The 26,655-nt window shown below is 38.1% G+C and overlaps 2 protein-coding genes across 4 annotated transcripts in view; one reads left to right on the top strand and one right to left on the bottom strand.

The window, feature by feature from the left end:
- Nucleotides 1-368: 368 nt before the first annotated feature.
- Nucleotides 369-1,272, top strand: LOC132366597 (cytochrome c). The gene has a single exon (XM_059924195.1). It carries the CDS (start codon nt 438-440, stop codon nt 753-755), a length of 318 nt encoding a protein of 105 aa, XP_059780178.1. The 5' UTR covers nt 369-437; the 3' UTR covers nt 756-1,272.
- A 12,999-nt stretch (nt 1,273-14,271) lies between these two features.
- The window catches only part of SLC9B2 (solute carrier family 9 member B2), a 49,280-nt gene continuing 36,896 nt past the window's right edge, over nt 14,272-26,655 (bottom strand). For 2 of the 3 annotated variants that reach the window (XM_059923355.1, XM_059923356.1), the window contains exons 10-12: nt 24,415-24,523; nt 21,012-21,148; nt 14,272-18,095 (exon numbers count right to left, since the gene is read on the bottom strand). In XM_059923355.1, the coding sequence (XP_059779338.1) occupies nt 17,874-18,095; nt 21,012-21,148; nt 24,415-24,523 (468 nt within the window). In that variant the 3' untranslated portion in view covers nt 14,272-17,873. The remainder of the gene's footprint in view (nt 18,096-21,011; nt 21,149-24,414; nt 24,524-26,655) is intronic. The other variant, XM_059923357.1, reaches the window with a different exon arrangement.

Raw genomic sequence — 26,655 nt, forward strand, 5'->3', positions numbered from 1 at the left:
GCTCTATAGAACAAAAACTTAAAGAGTGGAAGTTTTGAAGAATTAGGACTCTGACTAGGATAGATTTGGGGCATAACTTTAATGGGGGAAGTTGAAGAGGAAAAACCAAACACTTGAGTAACGTAGGGATTAGAAGCAGACTAGGCAGAATACATGGGCCTTAGCCCTCTCCCCACTGCCCCTTTCCCCCTTTTTAATATTGTGCCTGTCTGCTTTCTTCTCTGCTCTAGATATCTCCTTATCTTTATTTTCCTTTGGACTTCTCGCTCTCCCTGGACACCTCTTTCTCTCCTATCTGACTAATTTTTAAAATGCCTATTTCCTTAACATAATATAAATTTTGTAATTTAAAATGTAGATTAGGGGATTAGAGAGTGGGACGTTCGGCTTGCGAGCGGGAACGGCTTAGTCGTACACGGAGAAAGAACGATTTAAAAATGTGTGATGTTGAGAAGGGCAAGAAGATTTTTGTTCAGAAGTGTGCCCAGTGCCATACTGTGGAAAAGGGAGGCAAGCACAAGACTGGGCCAAATCTCCATGGTCTGTTTGGGCGAAAGACAGGTCAGGCTGTCGGATTCTCTTACACAGATGCCAACAAGAACAAAGGCATCACCTGGGGAGAGGAGACGCTGATGGAGTATTTGGAGAATCCCAAGAAGTACATCCCTGGAACAAAAATGATCTTCGCTGGCATTAAGAAGAAGGGAGAAAGGGCAGACTTGATAGCTTATCTCAAAAAAGCTACTAATGAGTAATAGTTGGCCACTGCCTTATTTATTATGAAACAAATGTCTCATGACTTTTTATGTGTACCATATTTAAATTGATCTCATACACTAGAATTCAGATCATGAATAGCTGATGTAATATTTCTGTCCTGATTTAAATAAGATTGGCTTGTGGCTAAATGAATATGGTCAGCTTTTTGAATTTTGATAGTAATTCTGGTTCAGCAAGTACTATCACTGTTTTCCCCTTCTAAAGAGACGATTAAACTTGAATAAGGAATGTTAAACTTTTCAGGGATATGGTGAATGCCTTCTCAAACCCTATAGGAGATTGGTTTTATATTTAGATTTCTATAACTGGTTATATTAATATATTTAAATATTGAGAAGCTCCCTTCACTGTCTCATAGACCGGCAAGATTCACCTGTGTTTCAAGTTGTGTTCATTCACCTGTTAAGGCAAGGGCTGAAGATACGCTGACAATGTCCACTTTATCTTTTTGGTCTTAACTATGCCAATTTAATTAAAATTCTCCATCTAAAATATTGCATTTTACTTAATGAAGGGCATTTTAGTGTGGTTTATGTATAGCATCAGATAAAGAATATTTAGTACTTCTCACATTTTATAAATGATCTTTAAGATCAGATGCTTTTAAAATTCACTTTGACCTGATAGGTTGGGAAATTTGCTTGTGAATTCTTTACAAAGTCAGACTAAGTTAAAATTCAGGATTGTCTTTTAAACAGGTATTCAGAAACACAACTAGAACTACTATAGATGTGTGATTGGTAATCGTGCTTTTGCCAACTCAGAAGGGTTAAGGTAGAGGAGCTATATCATTAGCACAGATTTGTAAATTATCTGATCATAAGGCTTGAGAATTAAAAACAAAGTCACAGATCAAAAAAAAAAAAAAAAATGTAGATTAAATTAAACTAACAAATTTTATCTTTCTCTTAAGAATTGGTTTTTTGGGGATTCAATTTCTTGATAGAAAAACATCTTGTTAACAGCTCTATACAATTACTTGAAATATACTTGATATAAGCAAAAGCCTTCCTGTGTAATTCAGGAGTAACTGTGGTAATCCAAGTGTCTAATGGTTACAGTGAATGTATTCTGTTAGGAGTGAAACCAAGCAGGACCCTGCGGGGCCTTCCCAGAGGCAGACGACCCCCTACTTCTTGTTTGTAGAAAAGCTTTAGACTCCTAGGCCTTCCCCAAATTCCAAAGAGCATATTTAATCAGAGAAGTGAGAAAATGCAGAAACAGAGGAAAACAGCCAAGCAAGACAAAATAATCATAGTTTAGCCATAAAACAAAGTCAAGGACCCTTAGTTCCTCATCAAAGGTTATAGATAATATTCTGAGCCATATCCTTGAGTTGTTTTGCAGATACTAAAGGCCCCACCAGGTGGAAGAAGTTAATGGCATGCTGTCCACAAGCTCCTAGACCCCAGACTGGTTGGAACCAGAAGGTTGATGATGCTGACTCCCAAAATACCACCCTGTTACCTCACCACCAACCAATCAGATGGATGTACATGAGCTGACTATGCACCCGTTGACCCTTCCCTCACCTTGCCTTTAAAAACCCTTCCCTGAAAGCCATCAAGGAATTTGAGTCTCTTGAGCATTAGCTGCCTGTTCTCCTTGCTTGGTGCCTTGCAGTAAACTTTGTACTTTCTTTCACCACAACACTGTGTCAATAGATTGGCTTTACTACACGTCAGGTGAGCAGACCCAAGTTTGGTTTGATAACAGGAGTCCTCTCATTATATGTCTAGATAGCTGGCATAATGGAAGGAATGAGGGCTTTGAAATCAGAAATATACTACTTGTATGATCTTGGGTAAATTACAATCTCCTGTCATCATTTAATGGGTATAGTACTATCTACTTTTCTTACTTTGTGCTCACAGCTGGAGAAAGCAGAATAGTTATCCAAATTTGAGTTTACTGGACATCATGCTTTTTGTATACTAACAAAAAGAAGACTTCATTGTGATTTTTATTCCAGTATCTTACATTTATGATCACCTCAGTATTTAAATAAAATTTTATGCTCTATTTATTGAAATAAGCCTCTTAAAATCCTTTTTGGAATGAGGCAGAGTATAAATACATACATACTACATATCTTGCTATTAGGGGATCAAGTGAGATGTTTGTACAGTTCATAGCAAAAGCTATGGTATTCAACTGATAATTTTTATTACAAGTATGTACTATCACCATATTGCTAAGCTTTGCTTTTAAAGTCATGGAAAATTTTGATTGATTTAGAGGTTCTGTTTTCACCCGTTTTTATTAGAATGTCTCTTTGCACATATAAATAATGGACACAGTCTGTATTATAGAAGAGCTGGGCAATCTAAGCTCTATGCTTTTAATCTGCTACATAATATTGAGTAAATTTCTTGTCACTTCACCATCCAGTACCTCAATTCCAAACCTATAAAATGGGGTAGGGAGGAAGGATGTTAGACGATCTAATGCCTTTATCAGCTTTAAGGCTCTGCTTCTATTCCCTTACGGACCCACTGTAAAACAAACAGGGTGACAGAATACCGATACACACTGCTTGGGAATTTCACATTTTACATAAATATCATGTATGTATATATCACTTAATAGAAACAACTTCTTGTCTTTCCCTAGGTGTGTGTTCTTGTAGTGTATACTGTACTTTGGATTTACTCTTTTGCAGCAATGTTCAACAATAGTGACATCTAGTGACTACATGCTACATATCATTCAGCAAAAGTTTATGACCAATTCTTAGTCTTCTAAATGTGGACGATTCACTTTGTGACTTAGCTAATACCTGAAATCATTCCTCATCTCTCCTCCCTATAGATTTAAGAAATATGAATTAAATTTGACAGTTGCATTAACAATTGGATACATAATAGCTGAAAATGTCTTCAAAAAATCATAATGCATACAAGATTTAAATATTAACTATTCTAAGGGAGACTGCAACTTTTTTCCTTCCATTGAGAGTGGCAGAACCGGGAGTTGAGTTCGGGTGTGTTTCAATATGTAGCCCATGCCCTTAGCCACCATACATCACTGACACATAATAGCCATTTAACATATATTTGTTAAATGAGAGTTAGGTAAAGCATGTATGTCAATGTCTGGGTTTGTGAGTATGTATTCCTTTAGAATCTTTGGAACTATTGCTGCCTTTCAGACAGAAGTCTTTTTGAGTTTATGTCAAAGATCATCAAGTAACAACAACAGTATAATTCTTTCTGAACAAATGAATTTGAGAGTTACATCCACTGAGAATACTCTTTATAAAGAGCACTGAATCTAGATCATTTTTTTTTTAAGACAATGACTAGCTGACATTCCTATTTAATTAGGACAATACAAATCTGGACACTACTACTCCAGTTCAAATGGACTCTGCCACTATTAAAATTACTATAGTATTTAGTGTTTGTTCTCATTAATCAGATATTATCTTGAATTTTTATTCTTTTCAGGTGCCTAGATTTTGTTTCCACAATAAAATGGTAAGGTATTCCATGATTCGGAGCATGTTTTATATTCTTGTCTTTTTCTTAGTACCAAACACAATGGCTTTTCTCACCCATAGAATAAAGTTACTAACAACTTGTCCAGAATCCAGGGTTTTCCACAACATGGCATCAAACCATCTTGTCAGCTTCCTCTGTAGCTCTCTTGACCCTGTATTTCAGTCAAATTAAACTGTTAACTGCTCTCCTATGCATTATTTGTTTTCTCTTATTTGCTTGGAATACCTTCCCACTGCATCTCTTCTTTGCAAATTATCTGTTGCTTAAGGGTATTCCAGGAAAAGCTTCCTGCAAGGTATACCCAAAACTGGAAGTCATCTTCCCGTCTGAATTCTCACATCATTTTGTCACTCGCTCTACCTTCCTTCTCCCTCTCTAGTTGTCTATCTTTGGCCTTCTTTACAAGCTTCTTTTCCTTTATCTGTCCCTTAAATGTTGAGGTTCCTTGGGATTCTGCCTTCTGCCCTTTTTTCTTGTCACTTTCTCTCTATATTTTTTAAGATATTTATTTTACTCCCAATGACCAATAAGCTGATGAGCCTGGCCTAGAGAAGACCTCTTGAGATTCTAACTAGTATATTTACCTAAATATTGAATATCTTTACTTGATCACCTTTATAAGCATCTTAAGCTAAGCTCAATGTATGTACAACTGAACCCAAGACCTTTCCCCACCAAATCTATTCCTTCTTCAGAGAATTTCCTATCTCAGAGAATGAAGCTACCATCTACCTAGTTGCTCAGATTAGAAACTGAGGAGTCATTCCTTCTCCCCACTTTTCCTTTCCTGCTGACATCTGGTGAGTTACTAAATCATGATAACACAAGCTCCTAAATATTAAAAAATTTTGCCCACTTTTCTCCATATAAATTGCCACTATCCCAGTCCAGGCCATAAGCACCTTTCCCTCTAAACACTATAATGGTCTTTCCAACTGTTTTCCCCGCTTCCAGCCTTGGTCCTCCCCCCTGTAATTTCCATAATGCAGAGTAATCTTCTAAAATGTACAGTGATTACAGCAAGTTCCTGCTTAATATTCTTCAATGGCATCCCATAGAAGAGAAACGTCCAAACTCCTCAAACTCAGCTTACAGAGCCCTCTGTTATAAGGGCTAACTTTGTCCTTGTGTATCTCCTCATTCTTCACTTGGCATTCTAAACTTCAACCGTACTAAACTGTGGTTCTTCAAACTTGTCATGCCTCACATCCCCAAGACTTTATACATTCTGTATGTTGCCTCCTCACCCGACACCCCCGCTTTTTTCCCAGCTAATTCTACATAGTTTAAGAAGTCATTCTTGTAGAAGCTCCCTTCAGTATGCATTCTTATTGCAGCATCCACCCCAGTATGGTAAGTGCTTGTTTAACTACCATCATTCTTTTACTTGACAAATATTAATTTAGAGTGCACTATGTAACTGGTACTGTATTCTTTATATAGAATTTAGTCAGTATAGGGTATTGTGGAAGCACATATGGTACATGGGGTCCAAGAAATGCTTCTCAGTGACTCGCATTTCCGTTTATTTTCCTGGTAGATTGAATCAGTGCTGATTTCATAATCATTTCTGGGTTCTTTGCATTACCTAACACAATAGATGGTAGATAAATATCTAATCCCATTAACTGTTGGATTTTAAACACATACAAAACGTTTTCACATTGTAAGTGGACTCCAGCCAGCCATTACTTTCTACTTAGCAGAGCTTTTCTTTGTTATCACTTTGGATATAATGGAGTGTAAAAAGTGAAGAGGCAGACTACTATAGTAAAAGATATGGGACTTATTGTCAGAACACCATGGTGAGTAATTCTGCCACTTTCTAGGTATGTGTCCTTAGTCAAGACACTTAACCTCTCTAAGCCTCAGTTTTCTCATCTGAAAAAGGTAGCTACAAAATCAAATGAGATAAGAGAAAATAAAAGCATAACATAAAATATAAAGGGGTATCCAAATGCAATTATTATTATTGTTATTAGGGTGACTACAGATCAGGTCTCCCTGTTACTTGTCATCCCAGCTCTATAGGCAACAGAAGTTCCAAATCTCATCCTTCACCTTCCCTTTACTATTTAAAAGGTAGGCTTTTGTACTTTAATAAACACATACTCATGAAAATGTTTAAAAAAACAAAAACAAAAAGACAACTACTGTATGATTTCACTTATATGTGGAATCTAAAAAATAAAGCAAGCTAGTGAATATAACAAAAAAGAGGCAGACTCACAGATATAGAGAACAAACTAGTGGTTACCAGTGGCGAGAGGGAAGGGGGGCCAATATAGGGGTGAGAGATTAAGAGGTACAAACTACTATGTATAAAATAAATAAGCTACAAAAATATATTGTACTGCACAGGGAATATAGCCAATATTTTACAATAGCTATAAATAGAGTATAACCTTTAAAAATTGTGAATCACTATGTTGTACACCTGAAGCTTATATAATATTGTATATCAACTATACCTCACTTAAAAAAAAAGTCAGATAACAAGTGTTGACAAGGATTTGGAGAAATGGGACCCTCACATACTGCTGGTGATAATGTAACATGGTACAGCCACTTTGGAAAACAGGCTGGCAGTTTCTCAAATGATTTAACATAGTTACCATATGACCCAGCAATTCTACTCTTAGGTATATTCTCAAGAAAACATATGTCCACACAGAAATTTGTACACAAATATTTATAGTAGCATTATTCATAATAGCCAAAAGGTGGAAACAACCCAAATATTCATCAACGGATGAATGGATAAGCAAAATGTGGTATATCCATACAATGGAATATTATTCAGCCATAAAAAGAATGAAGTACTGATACATGCTATGATAAACCTTGAAAACATAATGCTAAGTGAAAAAAGTCAATCACAAAAGATCACATACTATATGCTTCCATTAATGTGAAAGTACAGTATAAGGAAATCTATAGAGACAGAAAGTAGATTAGTGGTTGCTTAGGGTAAGGGGTGGGGAGGACATAAGGGTGTTAGCTCCAAGGTATGGGGTTTCTTTCTGAGGTGATGAAAATATTCTAAAACTGTAGTGATGGTTATATATATCTGTGAATACACCAAAAACACTGAACTGTATCCTTTAAATAGGTGAATTTGGTATGTATGGTATGGTATGTGAATTATATCTCAAAAAATCTGAGTTAAAACAAAAACAAAACACACACACACACACACACACACACACACACACACACACACACACACAGATAAACAGCCAAAATATTTAACAACTAAGTATTAAAGGGACAAGAGAGTCAGAAACACCAGCCTATGAAAGTCTAGAATTTAGATGTATTGGCCAAAAACCATCAGGCCACAATTTTTTTAAAAATGTTAACTGGAAGGGTAGGTGGCACAAAAGAGTAATGATCTGAACCATTTCTCAGTAAAATAGTAACCCATTGAGCTGGAAAGTCAGGGTATCTGGGTTCAAGGACTAGTTTAGCTACTAACTTAACCACTAATACCCAGGTAGTCTACCCACCCACCACTCTGGTCTTTCAGTTCCTTGATCTCCTTGGCTCCTATGATCTTTTTTCCACCCTATCTCAGCCACTCACTCACAAGGCCACAAATATGAAATGGCCACTCAATTCTGCCCAGCTATGCTACGATGTTTCTCTAGTGTTGCTACAGACTGAATATTTGTATCTCCTCAAATTCCATATGTGGAAATCTTAACCCCCAATGTGATGGTATTAGAAGGTGGGCCTTTGGTAGGTGATTAGTTCATGAGGGCAGAGCACTCACGAATGGGATTAGTGTCCTTATATGAGACCTGGAGAGCTCTCTTGCCTCTTTTGGCCATCTATAAAACAAGAATTGGGCCCTCACCAGAAACTGAATCTGCTGCCACCTTGATATTGGACTTCCCAGCCTCTAGAACTGTGAGAAAAAAAATCTGTTTATAAGACACCCAGACTATGTTTTTTTTATTGGTTATAGCAGCCTGAACGGACTAAGACAAGTATGACTGCCTTCTATCTTCGAAATGACTATTTTATGTCTTTTCTTCACCCCTTAAACCTCTTATCCAAACATTCTACCTCTCTTCTACTGATCCTGCCTCATAATTTCTTTATGCTCATTGAGAAAAAGAGAATTAACTTCAGGCAGAAACTCTCTCATCTTCTAATCACTGAATCTACTCATGTATCTGCATCTCTACCTATACTCTCTTTCTTCTCATTACTATAAATTTTATGTTCATGTTCCTAAGCCAACATTTCTACATATTCCCTGGATCCCATCCCCTCTCACTTTCTCAAAGACTCCACTCCTAAGATATACATTTTATCTCTTATACTATATTTTTCCCCTCTATACTGGGTCATTCCCATTAGGCTAAAAACATACTTAAGTATCCCCATCTTTAAGAATCCTACTTCGACCCCATATATTCTTCTATAACCTCCATTTCTAGTTCTTCTTCATAGTGAAATGTCTTGAGATGTCTACAGTTTATGTCCATTTCTTCACATCACATTTACTCTTCATTATGCTTGTCAAAATTCAAGTCAGATTTCTTTACCTCATCTCTCATCACATTTCAGTACCACTGGCCATGCTTTGTAGTCTTGGCTTTTTAAGTCACCACACACTTCGGACTTTCTTCCTACTTCACTGGCTACTCTTTCTCCATCTCCTCTGCTTGCTTCTTTTCCTCTGCTTTACCTCAAATCATTGGAATGCTCTCTATGAACACACTATCCCTAGGTAGCTTTATCTACATGTCTGATGTCTCTCAACTTTATATCTTTGGTTCCATACACAGAACTCAAGACTCAGAACTTACTTTAGATTTTTAATAAGCAGACCAAACATAAGGTGAGCAAAACAAAAACAGTCCTCCCTCTACACATTTTCTTCTCTAGTCTTTTCCATTTGGTAAATGGCAAAACCATCCACTAGGAGCTTCTCCCTTTTTCTCACCCCTATATTTAAAACATCACCAAGTCTGTAGGCTCTGCCACCAAATATATCTCACATCCATCCATGTTTATACCACTTTAACCAAAACTATGGTCATTCCTTCCTGGATTACCACAAGGGTCTTCTGCTCTTAATATTGCTTCCCATCCCCTATGACCCATTCACCATGTAACAGGTGGAACAAACCTTTATACAATAAATCAGATTATATTACTCCCTTCCAAAAAACCCCCTACTGGTTTCTTATCATACTTTAAATAAATTCCTAACTTGTCCCATGGGTAGATCCCCATGGCCGATTCAAAGCCCTTTGACTCCTACCTATGCTTTGGCTCCTACCTATCTCTCCAAGCTCATCTTGTCCCACTTTCTCTACATCCCAGCTACAGCATTCTTTACGATGTTCTTTGAAAGAGTCAAGTTCTTTCCTACCTTGGGCTTCTGTAGTTGAAGTTTCCTTTACCTGCATTGCTCTGGTCCCAAATATTTCCATGGCTGGCTATTTTATATCACTGAGGTCTCAGCACAAATGTCAGCTCTTCAGGGAGGCCTTCCCTAACCAATCAATCTCAAGTAACCCCTCCCTGAGGTCCTCTCACCTCACACTGTTTTACTTCTTCACTGCACTCACCATTATCCAAAATTTCTTTGTTCACATATTGTTTACCTGTTTATTTTCTACCTTCATTACAATTTAAGCTCCATGAGAACAGGAATCTTGCCAGTCTTTTTAACCATCATATTCACAATGTCTGGCAAAATAGTAGATTCCCTAAAAATATGTGATGAATTCCTGTCCCTGAGCGAGTCACTCGACCTCTCTAACTCACATTTGTGGGCTTACTGTTGCTAGACTTACCTCTGGGTCTGGAGAATACAAAAGTGAATAAGACATGGCTTCTTGAAAATCTCATCCATTTATTCCTTTTTTAATATTTACTGAATGTATATTGTACTATGTTGCACGTACTGCTCAATCTCAGTGTTTGTTTAGTTCCTTCTTCAGTAAAATGGAGTTTTGTTAACCAGCTCTATCTCATAGGCTATATAAACAGGATGAGTATGAAAATAATATACAAAATGAGAAGTGCTATAAAAATATTACTTTATATATTGCTATTGTTGCACCTGCCTCTTTCCTTTTGTCTGGTACTGGCCAGGAGTTTATGACAACAGAGAGTCAACTGACAAAACCAGTAGTATAAATTCTAGTACTCACAGAAGGTAATAAATATGAATATCCATTTCATAGGCAGATAGTGCCTAAAATGTCTGGTGCGTGAATTCTTAAATGTGATAGGAATAACTGTCAATTTCCCACACTTCTGTTGCAGTAACAGAATAACAATAACAAATAATAATACTATTTACCCCTATGAAAACTTACAGAGTGAGGTGTGACCTCTCTCGGTGCCACCCAAGCCAATCTTCCCTCTCCATCACCCCATCTGATCTTTCATAGACTACAGGACACACACAGAGGGGCATCAGTGACCAGTTATGGGCCTGCAGAGCTCTTATAAGGACTCCTACATGATATGCTTGACACATGGTACCTGTGCAACAACTGTCCTTAATCCTTCAAAAGCACTGATCTAAAGGGCTTGTCCACTGTGATAGAACAGGCGGGGTGAGGGGCGTGGGAGGAGGGAGGTGAGCCTTCCCAGGATCAGCAACCAATCCTGGAACACATCTCCAATCACAGGAGCGTACGAACGTTCATTTGCAGATATGCACCATTTGTACAGTAGTCTGCGCTTAATAAAATTAATTTTTCAGTCAGTCCTGACTGACAGACATTTTCTTACTTGCGAGTACCTGTAAAATGAAAGAAACGCAGGAGGAAGGGAGAGAATAAAGAAGAGAGATGTGGGGTGAGGGAGTAAAGAAACGAGTCAGGGAGAGGAGAGAAAGAGGTCTGTGACTGTTTTCCCCAGCGCCGGGCAAAGGAGCCCCCTAGAACTACGCTCCCTAGAACTGAAGGGGACGGAAAGGCGTTCCTGGGGGCTACCAGAGACTTAAGACCGCGGGAGACAGGGGACTAGTGCCAAAGGGGAGAGTAAAGACAAATGGGCCGTACATACAATTCCTTTAGTATCCCCCGCTGCCCCGGGAGCGGCCCTGGCGCCCAGCAACCGCCGCAAAGCCCACGCGCAGCTCTGCGGTACAGGTGGCGGAACCTCGGGAAGCGCAGTGGGCTGCAGGACAGCGGCATCTGGGCGGGGCTGACGACGGCGGGGCGGGGCTAATGGCAACGAGGCGGGACTAATGGCAATGAGTCGGGGCTGGCGGCGGCGTCGGGGCGGGGCTGGCGGCGGCGGGGCGGGGCGGGGCTGGCGGCGGCGGGGCGGGGCTGACGCGTTTAAGTGGCGTCATGGTCTCCCCTGGCCCCAGAGCTGGAGGGTTCTGGTGTTCTCCGCGACAGCCCGGTGTGTTTTCAGTCTATTCAAGCCCTTTCCTTTCCATGTCTCAGAACACTGACCTATTGTGTTGTAAAAGTCCAGGGACGCAGTTAACTTCGGAGGGGCATTAGCCAAAAAGCAGCGCCAGGGGCTGCGCGTGCCAGAAATAACTTGTCAAAACTCAGATCATATTTCCTCTTACGTCAACTTAAATATAGTGCAGTCTTAAAAGAACATAGTCTCTGGGGTCAGGACTGCGCTCAAATTTCAGCACTGCCACTTTGTAGCTTTGGGACCACAGGCAAATACATAATCTCCCTGAGTTTTGGGTTTTCTTATCTGTAAAGGATGTGGTGGTGTTGTGAGACTAAATGAATTGATGCCTGGTAAGTGTCTGCAACAGGGCTTGATACAAAGTAAACACACGATATCCTGTTATCAGTGTAAACCCTTTGTTTTGTTTTGTCCCCGGCACCATGAAATCTTATGTGGAAATCTTCATATGAAACAAATGAAAGCAGAACTGCTCTGGTTTAAGGTGGGCCCAGAAGGTTTGGGTTCTCAGTGCCAAAGGTGGACTTCAAGTTTCCTCTATGGAATCCCCAAGCTTCCTACAATATAGACGAAAACAACTGTTATTGGAGAAAGTCTAAACTTCTTAAAAAGACAAACTGACCTTTCGTATTTTTTTCTCCTGATACTCCAAACAACTTTTTCTCCTGCACACGCTGTATTCCTTTTTGACCCCATGTTTTTTCTAAAGTCATTCCGTCTATGCGGAGTGTTCCCTTTCTCCTTTTCTTATTTATCATTTAAGGTCTCATTCAAATTACAACTCTTTCTGGGGCAACTGAGTAAAAATTCTCTTTTTATTGTAACCCCTTCCCACTTTCAGCATGGTGTAGACAGCTCAGCAAGGATTTAAAGTCATTTTCTTCCTTGTTTTAGGAGAGTAGACAAGGTCTTTTGTGATTATAGGGTAAAGGAAATGCTTTGTTCTCATGGTAGGGAAGGAAAAAGCAAGGAGATCCCCAAGGATACTGGGATGAAGAACAAATGGTAGAGCTGGGAAGAAGGACCTTTGAGAGGAATATGCTGGACTCCAGGACACTGCTCTCTGCCCCAGATGCAATGGACTGCTGGAGGTCAAATGCTTTAGGGTCTATTTAAGGAAGATGGAGGGCACATCAACAAACAGAGTTTCGGAATTCTCACCAGGTCAGAAGGCTCAGGCCATATTTAATTTGAGTTAGTCAACTAAAGCATGTGATATCACTTGCTCCCAAAATGGCACGAAGCAATTCCCATCTGTTACAGAGAACTAAATTATTCATATAGAAATATAATGTTCTGAAACATTTCAAAAATAATGTCCTTCATTTATTTAAAGACAGTATAATACAAATTTAATAATAATCACTTAAAAAGCGCTAAAGAAACATCTGAAACTTTTTTGGTAAAAAAAATCAATAGTAAGTTAATAGTAATTAAATTGGTTATATTTGCAACAATGCCATTAAAGGCAAAAAAATAAAAACTTTTGAGGAACAAAGAGAACCTTATTCATTACAGCAGTTTTCACTAAATTTGATATGAAAGTAGTTTCAAAAATATCTTCTCTATAAATGGTTCTGTACTTCTGAAAGCACTTCAGTAAAAATAGAAATTTGGCCAATGATCTATTTGGTATGATTTAAGTGCCAATTTTCTTTTCCAGTCTTACCTCTCACTAATTCCCTTTATCAACCTTAAGTGTCAGCCATTTACCCCAGGCTTTACTGTTTTCACACTTGGCTAATATGCCAGCCCTGTACCTAGCTGTTCCCTTCTTCGCTTTACTCCGTAATATCAACTCATCAATCCAAATCATATCGTTTCTTCAAGGTCCGGTTCAAGTATCACCTCCTTTAAGAAGTTTTCCTCACTGAGAACAGTTTTGAATCATTCATTTGGATTACAGCTATTTGTACACATCTTACTTCCTTGTAAGGTTCTTGAAGGCAAGTATCTTATTCATATTTGTATTCCCCTCAGAGTCAATCTCCCACTAGAATTCAAGTTCCATTAAACAGAACCCTTGAATATCTTCTTCATCACTGTATTCCCCAGCACCTAGCAAAACTGGCACATAGTAGCCAAGTTACAAGTGTATTCTGAGTGAGTGAATGAATGGATTTTAGAACATAACTCCATAAAGGCAGGGATTTATCTGTTTTATTCATTGCAAAATGAATATTTGAGTATTACCAGGTGAATAAATTATTTTTTGGAAGGCTTAGCATTCATTATATACAACAAAAATTCTTCAATCTATATGCCTTCACAGAAGTCAAATGTATTTATGTTGCCTTTCACCCAACTACTTCGGTGGATGATATATCGTTCTGAAAATAAGACATCCCCCAGAACTGCAGGAGTAAAATTTAAAAGAATCAAAATAAAATGGGTGTTTACATTAGTTTCAGTTTTCTTTATTGTGCTTTTCTGTGTTCTAAATTTTCTGCAATGAAAATGTATTATTTTGTAAGCAGACAAAAATAATCAGTACCATTTTTAAAGAATGTAATGGATGAGATCACTTGCAAACATAAGACTGAGGACATTTTAAGAACATTAAAGTCCAATCAATGTTATATGGAGTTAATACCAGAGAGAAGAACACTGGACTGTGAAAATAACTTGAAGAGCTGAAACCTAATCAGTCTGCCTAAAGACAAACAAACAGACAATAAACAAACACTTCTCAAAGGGGAGATTGATGGCACCAACCCTAGGAAAAATAGGGGTGTTGAAGAACATGAATTTATAGTGTTTGTTTAGCACTGTCCTTGGAAGTATGACACCCTTGCTGTGCACTGAATTGTGTCCCCCCGCCAAATTCGTAAGTTGAAGCCATAACCCCCCAATGTGATGGCATTTGGAGATGGGGACTTTGAGAGGTAATTAGATTGGATAAGATCATGAGGGTAGAGCCCTCATGGTAGGATTAGTGACTTTATAAGAAGAGACACCAGAGAGCTTGCACACTCTCTTCCATCCCCATTTTTTCCCCCCACCATGTGAGGACCCAGCGAGAAGGAGGTTATTAGCATGCTACGAAGAGAGCCCTCATTAGAGCCTGATGATGCTGGCAACTTTCACGTTTGACTTCCAGCCTCCAGAACTGTGAGAAAATAAATATCTGTTGTTTAAGCCACTCAGTCTATGGTATTTTGTTGTAGTAGCCCAAGCAGACTAAGATAGACTAAGCAGACTGACATCTAAACTGTTATGTGGCAGGTAGTTTTCTGATACTGGAAGAGAATCTCCTCACTGACTCAGTTAATAAAAATTTACTAAATGCCCACTGTGCTCCATGCCCTGTGCAAACTGCTGAGGATCCAACGATGGCCAAGATAAGGTTCCCACCCCTCAGGGGTTAATTTAATAGGAGACAAACATATAAACAAACTGAAAAAAGGACTATAAGTACTATGACAGAAGTGTGTATAGGATACATACACTGTTCTTTCAGGTACCCAGAGGTTAGAGTAATGGTTTCTATCTGTGGTTGCGTGGGTGGAGTAAGTTTGGTTGTCTTGAGTCAACACTCTGTATCAAATTAACTCTGAGTTCACCAGCCAAGTCAAGAGCTGTGCCTTACGATGTGGTGACAAACCTGAGACTTCATGGTGAGCCCTGCTGAGACCAATACTGGACAGAGAGCCATAGAGATTTGGGTGGGGGCTGCTGACCCAGTAGAGGTAGGAAGTAGCTGCATGCTCTGAAAATGGCATAGGCTATGGCAGTGGCTTACTGTGCTCTTCAACTATTTCTACATTCTGTAAATTTCCATGTCTAATTCTTCTTTGGGGCCTTGAATATTTATAACAACATTCTCATTTACTTATACTAACTGTATTTTGTATTAGTTAAAAAGTATTCAAAGCCTGTTACATGGAGAAGAGCTACTGGTGAACATGGGAACCAGCACTAACTGCAGCACCCTTGGGCCTCACATGCCTTTTGCTAAGTCCTAATCATCCCCCATGTCCTAACCCGAGTCCTACTTTCTCTGGAGGCTGTGTCTAAACTGCACCTCCCCCTGGATTGATAAGGTGCCCCTGCTATGAGCTCCCTGGCGCCCCTCTACTTCCTGCATCATGGCACGTATCATACTGTTTTGCAGTCTCTTGTTTAATGGTTGCTCTCCTCTATCAGACTGTCAGATCCTTAAAGATGGGAACAATATTAGTCTTCATGATGTGCCTGGGTCACCAAAGGCTTTCAGTAAGTAATTGTTGGATGAATCTAGTTTCAGAGCTTGTGAAAGTAGAGGACCAGGTGAGCATTAAGTTTATGGTGCTACCACCAAGGTGCACCTGGCCAAGGAAGTTCATCCATCTGAACTTTGGTATACATTAATCCAGTCCAAATTGAGAACATAAACACTAAGGGAATACAGTCCCAGAAAGTAACCAGAGTCAGGCTGACATACATAAAAATGAAGATTCTATGGCTTCGTAGTATGTTAGCTTAATAAAAATTAAGCTAGTTTTGAACAGAGGTGAATGTCATGGTGGAAGGGGCTGGAACAGTAGTCTAATGATAAGATTATTTCAATATGAGATGTTAGTCTAATAACTAAATGAAGGGTGTATGTACCCTATTCGCACTTCTGTCAGAGCACTTATATCCCTTTTTACAGTTTGTTCAAATGTTTGTCTGCTATTAAATCAGACCCTTAGGTAGTCTAATGACATGTTTATTTAAACATGATTATTCTAACAACTAGGCAGGAGTTGACCTAGAGTAGAGGAACTTAACGGGTGACACACAAAGGCAGAGATGTTCTGTTGATTAAGTGGGATAAAATGTGACTTTTGCAGATACGCCTTTCTTGTTATCTTCTCTACTAGCATGTTGCAATCCCTGAAATTCCTGCCACAGAAGTCACTCTTTTGGTTAAAGTTACTATCTTTAGATAGTCCTTGTTAACCTGCAAGAATATGCTATTAGGTGATGGCAACACCCAACACAATGGTACTTCTGGCTCTCAAATCTGATCTTTCCATCTCCCAGGAATGTGAATGCTTAGTGAGAGACACTTTCTCAGCCTCTTCACAGCGGGGTGTGGTCTTCACTAACATTATGTAAGAGGAGAGATGTGTCCAACTCCACATCACTTCCTTAAAAATAAATTGCTGGGGCTTCCCTGGTGGCGCAGTGGTTGAGAATCTGCCTGCCAATGCAGGGGACACGGGTTCGAGCCCTGGTCTGGGAAGATCCCACATGCCACGGAGCGACTGGGCCCATGAGCCACAATTACTGAGCCTGCGCGTCTGGAGCCTGTGCTCCGCAACAAGAGAGGCCGCGATAGTGAGAGGCCCGCGCACCGCGATGAAGAGTGGCCCCTGCTTGCCACAACTAGAGAAAGCCCTCGCACAGAAACAAAGACCCTACACAGCCATAAATAAATAAAATTAAAAAAATAAAATAAAAAAATAAATTGCTTGCCTTGGACTTTCTTTTTTCCTTCTTCCCGAGGATTAGAAAGGGGACAAACATCTATAACCTTTGTCCTAAGCTAGGGCATGGCAGAGCCTCAAGACAGAAGGACATGGGTCTCTGAGTAGACCGCATGAGCAGAGTAACCCTGTCAGCTGGTTTCATAAGAGGGAAATAAATTTCTCTATTTAAGTATTTCATGTTTCATTTCTTCATTATAGCAGCTTACCTTACCCTGATTAATATGATATTCATGAGGCTGTTGTAGAAATTGATGAGGGATTGTATTATGGTATTTTAAAAAAAGAAAAGAGGAGCCCAAAACAATTCAAGGCATGAGAGGCTAGGTGACCATGAATCATGAAACTGTGATGGTAATAGTAAGTCAGAGCATGCTGTTGGCTAGCAGAACAGGACACTGAAATTAAATTGTGGTAGTACATTCAAGTGTATATGTCCCTATAAAAATTAAGATATAATGATGAATAGGTGTGTGAAAAAAAAAAAAGAAGGTAGAGATCAGGTTGGAGATGTAGAACATTACCCCCGTCCCCCCATATGGAAAGGGTAATGACTAAAAATGCTGTTTAAAGAAATAGCCACACTTTGGTTCTAGTATATTTTAAGCTTAAACATTACATATGTCAATATCCACATGGATAAAAGTAGCCTCTGCTAGTTGATAAAAGTAGCCTCCGAGAGCAGCTTTCTGATGACTATATTCAGCATTCTCTCTTTTCACCTCTAAACCTGTATAGAAGTCTCTCCTTGATCTTCTTCATCTTTATTTTGATGTTCAGCTTTCTGGAGAAGTCTGGGGCCTAGCAAACCAATAAGTAGACTTCCAATTGGGGCTGTGATGAGGATGGCCAAAAATGCCACTGTCAACACATCCATTCCGTATCCTTCTAACTGTTTCTCTCCATGTGATCTTGCTGTGTCCAAAGCCACAGATCCTATTGCAGCCTATAAAAGTTTAAAGGTAAAGTTGGAAGCATGATAAGACAAGCACATAGAAAAAAAGGTTAATTATTTTATCATTTGCAAAAACAAATTTCTTGTTCTTTTGCTCAACTGACAAAGTTCTATTAGTCTTCTTTCAAAGTGTACTACAGTTGATTTTAATGATCTAAAAGCTCTCCCTGCCCTTGCATAGGGAAAGAATGATGATTCATATGTACCTATTTGCGTAAGGTAAACTTACAAAAATATCAGGCAAATGTATTTCAGAACACAAGGCAAATACAGACTTAGGATATTAATTAACTATAACAAGATTCTACATACTAAATTCCTCCTGAGTAAAGTTGAAAGTTACTGAATGGTCATTTCATTCTTTTGTCTTTAGGAATTTGGAATTAAGAAAGGACAAGATGAAAAAATGCAGTGATACTTACTGGAAGATGGTAAAATTTTACATGAAAAAAAATAAGAATACTGCTTTAGAGCCTAAACTAATTGTTAAACATCAAGAAACTTGAAAGTGGTAGGTACCTTTGAAACTTGAAGTTAACCTTATTAGGAATTTGATTAACTCTTTGCCTTGGGAGTTGGTGAAATGTTTTGTTTAAAATTTATCTACTGGGAAGTATTATGAAAACTCTTAGAGACAAAATGCAATATTATCAGTGCACATGGGGAAAATACATTAATCAATCTGATTATCCTCTTATTGGCACAGAACAGAGAAATGAAACAGAAGAGAAAATACCAGTGTGGATGAGACACAATGGCAGAGACTACTAATTGCCCACAAATATCTGAATGTCTCTTTTCCCTTCTATAATAGAACTCCTGAGTTTAGCTGGTCACATTGCTGTCCAAATACAGACTTTTTTTCCAGTCTTCTTTGCAACTAGTTGAAGCTATGTATCTAAGTTCTGGCCATTAAGAGGTGAGCAGAAGTGATAAATGCTTCTTGTAACTGTTCCCTGAAAAGAAATGGACACTTGTATCTTATTCTTTCCCCCTTCCCATTGGATGACAAACAGTGAAAGTTGGACTCATGGATGAAAGGCATATGCTGAGGACAGCAGTTACCCTGCCAGCTCTGGAATTCCCATGCTGCACTGCTGGTTAGAGAGAAATAAAAATCTATCTCATTTAGTCCTCGTGTTTGAGGGCTCTTTGCTATTTCAGATCACCTTGTGCCATAACTAATTCAACATTTCATGAATTCTCAGCAAGAACTGCACACATTATGATGTATATTTCTCTTTCAGCTCTCTGTCATTGTGTATATGTGTACGTGTGTGTATGTTTGGGGTTTTGTATGTTTGCTAAGTTGTCATTTGAAATATATTTCTGGGACTTCCCTGGTGGCCTAGTGGTTAAGAATCTGTCTTGCAACTCAGGGGACGCCAGTTTGATCTCTGGTCGGGGAACTAAGATCCCACATGCCACGGGGCAACTAAGCCCGCGCACCACAACTAGAGAGAAGCCTGCGCACGGCAACAGGGAGCCCGTGTGCCGCAATGAAAGATCCCATGTGCCGCAACTAAGACCTGACACAGCCAAAAAATAAATAAATAAATATTTAAAAATATATATATATATTTCTTATAGTAGGTCATAGACAAAAAAGTTTAAAGAACGCTAATATGGAAAAAATGTATAAGAAAGTCTTGTTTCTTGTGCAGTGGCAAAAAAAGAAAATTGTATACAATACTTGCTTGGAGAACATGCACTATTCAAGACATCCTAGATAATTTCTCCTTGTTTTAAAGTTTGTTTTCATAGCAGGAAAGTGCCATCTTTCAAATTTTGATGTTAGAAACAAATCTTTCATACTAAAGCTACTAGAGCGATTATTTTGATATTTACTTACTAAAGTTACTGAAAGTAGTGTGGAGGCTGGAGATACTGTGAGGGAGAAACTGTTCTACTTACTGTGCTCTATTAACCTCACAGCATTCTCAGCCACTATGTCTCAGACACCTTTGAAAGTCTGATGGAAAGAACAACTTCTCTGGAATAATGCCCCAATCCCATAGCCTCACAAAATCTGGCATATAGTTACAGAGCAGCACAATGCAGCCCTCAAAGCTTCCTAAATTGAGAACACCTAATTTTCATTTCATGAAACAGAAATTTACACATTTAAATAATTGCAAAATAATCAAGGATGAAACAGTTCCATCTCATTTGTTGTAATTAGTTGGAGAATACACAATACAATCAGGGATATATTACATTTGCAACAAATGATGATCTATACAGTTCTAATTTAATGAGCAATTATAGGTATGCTACCAAATACCTGGTCAACCCTTTTGAGTACCTATTGGCTACTGCTTTGTTTATTAGAGTGCACAAATTTTGGGTCAAGTGATTGAGACGTTTGTCAGGAGGTTCAGGTGGTTTGAAAATTTAATATCAACTAATAATCTAGGAAATAAAGCATTTTCTGAGTTATTTCTCAATAAATCTTTCTCTATTAAAGACTGTGGTCAAGCATAACTGATCATCAATCATATAGACATTGAAGTATTTCCAAATACTAAGATGGGCTATGCTATTTCTGTTTCACTCTCTTCTTAGAAGATATTGAAATGAATAGAGTTAATAACTATCTCTTCGGGTTATTTTAGAGAGCTCTGACTGACAAAAATTCCAACTCTTCCCTCCTGCTACTTACTACTGCTTTCTAGTAGTGTAGGGATTTATTGGATTTTGAGTTGCACCCTGGTGATCTAAGAAAATTTAATGAGCTGTCATATTTAATGAATCAATATACCAAAAATAAAACTTTTAAAGCGTAAATTAGTATAAAATCTTATCATAATCAAACTTCAATTACTTATTTTCACCAAATTTGAACAAGCCCTCTTATTAAAAATTTCAAGGTATCATATAGAAATAGGAATTAAAATCCATCATTACCTGGACTGTGGCCTTTGGAAGCCATGCAAAAGAAATAAATATCTTTTCCTTAAAGTTAAAACCAGCAAAACACACCAGCAGATATGTAGCCAAAATTCGTATCAATACTGCAATGCCCAGGGTGGCAACACAAAGGCCTGTAAGAAATACTGTTTTTAGACATAATGAAATACTGGGGGAAAAACTGAATCACATGGTTACTGATTCAGGACTCTTTCAACAGAAGTCTAAAAACATTCACAAAATTAAAAAGACAAAAATGGCTAGGCATAATTTATCAAAACATCAATATTAAGTATCAATCAGATCACTTGTTTAAAAGAAGTTATTTCCCCTTGATTTTTTTTTTAATAGTAAAATGCAAAAGATTTATTTGCTCTGAAGAGAAACCAGAATATTCCCTTAAACTGAAAACAGAAATTAAACATATTTTAATTTCTACAAAGGAGATTTGAATGTTCTTTTAAGCTTTATAGCAAGAAACACACTTTCTTCCATGCATTTATTTAACAAGAATTTATTCAATAACTATGCATGGCAGGATCTGGACTAGGTACTAGTATCCAAAAATGTATAATGTACAGACTCTGCTTCTATGAACTTCAAAGACAGAGGAAGACAGAAATATAAAAAACTAATTAATATACTATAAGGTAAGTACAGTATAAACATACTGGTAAGAGGGCATAGAAGAAGAAAAAATTATTATTTTCATCAAAGTGGTTGAGAATTCTTTACAGAGAGTATAAGACCAGAGGTGATAGTCAAAATATTTATGAGCCATTATGGAGGCAATCAGCCAATCAGAACAGAGCTCGCTGGGCAGTGACCAATCAGAACAGACAGTGGCAGTCTACATCTGTTTCATCATACTGGTGTGTACACTGACAGCCCATTAGCCCTGGTTTTCATATACAGCTACTGCATTCAGTCAGCATTTAGAATCCTTTTCTGGTAAAGGTAAGTTCATCCTGAAGTGCAAAATAAAGGATTGTGACTTGGCCGCTGCAGGCTACTGGAATCTGAGAAAGGCACAGCTAAAGTGACTGCTAAGTTATAGGGTGATTTTTTTTTAAAGTAACATTTGTTGAGCATTTACTCTGTGCCAGGTTCTGTACTAAGCTTTAAGTGCATTACTTTACTTAATCCTTACAACCTGTGGGGTAATTCCTCTCATTTTACAGTTGAAAAAAGTGAAGTTCAAAAAGGATAAACAACTTTGTCAAGTTCAAAAGGCTGGGTAAAAGGGATAGAACACTGCAGGAGGCTCTACTGTAAATCTGCAATTTTTTTTTTACCAAAAAGTTTTGTGGCTTTTTGTTGGAAGATATTTCTCCCAGGTTGGTAGATTTTCAGAAATATTTGTTGCTGAAGTACAAGATACAAAAGAGATGATCCCATTCCCAGGAGGGAACGTTGAAGGTTTGGGGAGAAGATGAAGAGGAAGTTTTAGACACACTGAGTTTTAAGTTTTGTGGGATTTACAAGTGGTGATGTCCAATCAGCCACTGGATTTATAGATTTAGAGATAGAGATTTTGGAATTACATAGTTTATAATCAAAGTCACTGAGTGTAGATGAGCTCAAGGAAGTGATAAAAGAGCGAGAAGCATAGAAGGTTTTGGAAAGAACTTTGAAGAGGAGCAGCACTTAAGCCATACATACTGTAAAGACTCAAAAGGCACTGGAAAATATGAAATTTCAGACTTCAATGTGAAAGTGTTTTAAAGAGGTCAGTAGTATCAAATGCTGCTGAGAAATCAAGTACAATAAAGACCGGTAAGTATTCAGTGGATTTAATAATATAACCTTGGTAAGAGCAGGGTTGGTTGTGTGATGGGGCAGAAGCTAAACTGAAATGTACTGAGGAAGGGAATGAGAACTGAAATGGAAAGGGGACTATAGACACCCTTTTGGAAAAGTTTGAAAAGAGCAATAGAGAGATAGAGTGGTAGGTGAGGGGGGAAGTGAAATGGAGGAAGGATATATATATACCCTTCATAAATATATGTGTGTGTATTTATTTAAATTTTGATTGTGATAAAATACACATAACAAAAATTACCATCTTAATCATTTTAAAATGTGCAGTTCAGTAGGCATTAAGTTAAACATTTACATTTTTGTGCAAAAAATATCCAGAAAGTTTTCATCTTGTAAAACTGAAACTCTGTACCTATTAGACAACAAATCCCCACCTCCCCCTTCCCCAAACCACTGGCAACCATCATTCTACTCTCTGTTTCTATGAATTTGACTCATATAAGTAGAATCATACAGTAGCTGTCTTTTTTTTTTTTTTTGGACCTTGTTAATTTTCTCTATTGTTTTCTACTTTGTTGATTTCTTTTTTTTTTTTAATTGAAATAGAGTTGATTTACAATGCTGTGCCAGTCTTGGCTATACAGCAAAGTAACTCAGTTATACACATACAGACATTCCTTTTTTAATATTCTTTTCCATTATGGTTTATCACAGGATAATGAATATAGTTCCCTGTGCTATACAGTAGGACCTTGCTGTTTATCTATTCTATTTGCAATAGTTTGCATCTGCCAATCCCAAAGTCCCAGTCCCTCCCTCCCCCTTGGCAACCACAAGTCTGTTCTCTATGTATATGAGTCTATTTTGGATTTGTAGATAGGTTCATTTGTGCCATATTTTAGATTCCACATAGTAGTTGTCTTTCTATGATTGGCTTATTTTACTTAGTGTAATGTCCTCCAGGTTCATCCATGTTATAGCATGTATCAGAATGGAAGGATATTATTTTAAGATAGAGAGTAAAGTCTGTTTAACTTCTGAAGAGAAGAACACTGTGACAAGGATATTTGAGGATGTATAAGAAAAAGGGAGGAATCTATGTGTAAGATCCAGAAAGAGGTGGCAGGGGATGGGATCCCTAGTATGGATGGAAGAGTATTGAGATGCAAGGAAAGGAGGAAATGATGAGTATATGCGTGTAAATTAATTTTTAAGTGAAGTGCTATGAATTAAGGGAGTTTTAACATAATGGCTTTCAAATGTGTGAATGAATAAAAGAATGAATGAACAAACATTTTTATTCTATGGGTACATATTATAGAACTCACTAGTTATCTTTAAAATTCTGGCCCTTGATCAGGGTAAGGCTAGATGAACATTTTTATCCTTGGAAAAACACTTTAAGGCCTGCATTTTACTGATGGCAGTCAGCAGTGTCACTTTTCTTTACAAGGAACAATATTTAAAGGTGTAATATTTACTGTCTTAGATTGACAAACATTATTTTCTAACGAACTGCTCTAAAAGACTTAGCTCGTTACTTTTTTATATAATTGTGACAATGGGAACCACTGAACACATACCTACTAAAGATATTTCAACTGAATATAAAAGGAGTTGATTTTAGCAAAATTCTTACCTACAGTTTCTGGTCTGAGAGATGTAATGGATACCTCTGCTCCAATCAGTCCAAAGAGAAGGGGCTGAAAGATGAACCAGGCAACTGCTATAACCTTTTCAACGTCGGCCTAAAAGGAACACAAACACACCCAAACAGACTTCCATTATATGAATTTAGAAGTTCTAAGAATTTTACTAATTTGAAATTTGAGTCAATCTGACCTGAGATAGCCTTTACCTCTGTAGCATCTATAAATAAGAAGTTAGCTAGAAGAGAGCAAAAAATTGCGCAAAGATATTTCTAACACAATTAAGATATATGAGGTACTTTAGTGTTGGTTTACAAATAAATCTTAATTATAAAGAGTCTTACAAAGTAATCTTAGGACTTCTGCATCTGAATACACAATCTGTGTGTGTGTGTATTATAATGAATAATATTATATTAATTATATTATTATTACATTATTGCATAGTTTAAAATTTTGTTAATTTTCATTCAACAATATGATTTAAAGACCTTATATCAGTGCATATATCTAGATATTCACCTCATAATTGCTGCATAGTAATCTGTGGTATGGAAGTACCATAGTTTATTCAATCATTTCTTTATCGATAGGCCTTTAAGTTGTTTCCAATTTTTTCTTTATAAAAAAATACTGTTTGTGGATATCTCAAATCATGCACAATGATAAAATACAGGTATAACAAAGTGCTGTGCCGGTTATTAATTTATTGCTCTTTGGCTCCAAATCTGCCTTTCCTTGTTTCTCTGCAGAAAATGGAGCTGGGCCCTTTAAATATTTCACCTTTGCCAGCTGGTACCATATTAAATATAGTCAGTAGAAGGTGCTGAAATATACTGCAAGAGAAGGAACTCTGCCTGGTTTCTGTGGCTCTTCCCAGCAAGATCTTCCAGCACAAGGCTCCTGCAGTCCAGGTGGCTTCTCCAGTGCCAGGCTTTTACCGTGCATGGTGGCCAGCAGCTTTCCCCAGCCGACACCTGGGGTGGTTTCGTAGCCACCTCCCTTGGGCCATATACCTCCCCATGCACCCTAGAGGGTGGATTTCCTGTAAGTTTGGAGAGTAGATTTCTAATAAATTTTGTAGGTAGGGCACCATGATGATTTCTGTGTCACCCAGTGAACCAAGGCTCTAACAAGGTCTGGATTCTCAGCCCTGGGGGAGGGAGTAGTGAGGTGAGGAGGAGAGGTGGAAGGGTGTGCTTTATCTCAGCCCTAGGAGTTTATAGCTGCTATTCCTATATTATTTAGGGGTCTCTTTACATCTTACAAGCCAATCCCTTGTTAACTGATCCCCAGGATGGTTAATAATAAGCTTCCCTATTCCACGTTACTATGTGATTTCTCTTTCCTTAGAAGACCCTATTTGCTATAAGCATAACTTTATAACACATAATGCAAACATCCTAGGAAAAGACTGACACAGTTGACCATGCAAAACTAAAATGTCTGTGGCAAAATAAACCATAAAAAAGACAGTGACAAACCAGGAGAAAATAACTGTACTATGTGTAACAGAATAAGGAACAATGTCCAATCAATAAGAAAAAGATAGAGACCCTAGTAGAAAAATGGGCAATGCATATGCACAAGTAATTGTACAAGAAGAAACACAAATGGCCAAAAACCCTGAGACACTAACACTCAGTAATCAGAGAAACACAAATTAAAATGATATACCATATTTTTGGGGGAGAGGGTAATCACACTGAAAAAAACACTAAAAAAGTTTTAACAATGTAAAGTATTTGTAAGATTGTAAGCAAACTGAATAACTGGCAGGAGAGCAAACTGACAATGCTTTTTTGGAGGGCAATTTAGCAGTACCCAGTACAGTACCTAAGAATTTACATTTAACAGATTTTTTCAATCAACATTAAGAATCTTCATTTTGGGGGACTTCCCTGGTGGCGCAGTGGTTAAGAATCCGCCTGCCAATGCAGGGGACATGGGTTCGAGCTCTGGTCCGGGAAGATCACACACACCGCAGAGCAACTAAGCCCGTGTGCCACTACTGAGCCTGCGAGCCACAACTACTGAGCCCGTGTGCCACAACTACTGAAGCCCACGTCGCTAGAGCCCATGCTCCACGACAAAGAGAAGCCACTGCAGTAAGAAGCCTGCACACTGCAACGAAGAGTAGCCTCAGCTTGCTGCAACTAGAGAATAGCCCGTGCACAGCGACAAAGACCCAATGCAGCCAATAAATTAATTAATTAATTAATTATTTTTAA

Source organism: Balaenoptera ricei, chromosome 5 (genome assembly GCF_028023285.1).
Source record: "Balaenoptera ricei isolate mBalRic1 chromosome 5, mBalRic1.hap2, whole genome shotgun sequence".
NCBI classification, from domain to species: domain Eukaryota; kingdom Metazoa; phylum Chordata; class Mammalia; order Artiodactyla; family Balaenopteridae; genus Balaenoptera; species Balaenoptera ricei.

Coding starts and splice junctions, on each gene's coding strand:
- LOC132366597 (XM_059924195.1), top strand. CDS start 438: ATGTGTGATGTTGAGAAGGGCAAGAAGATTTTTGTTCAGAAGTGTGCC.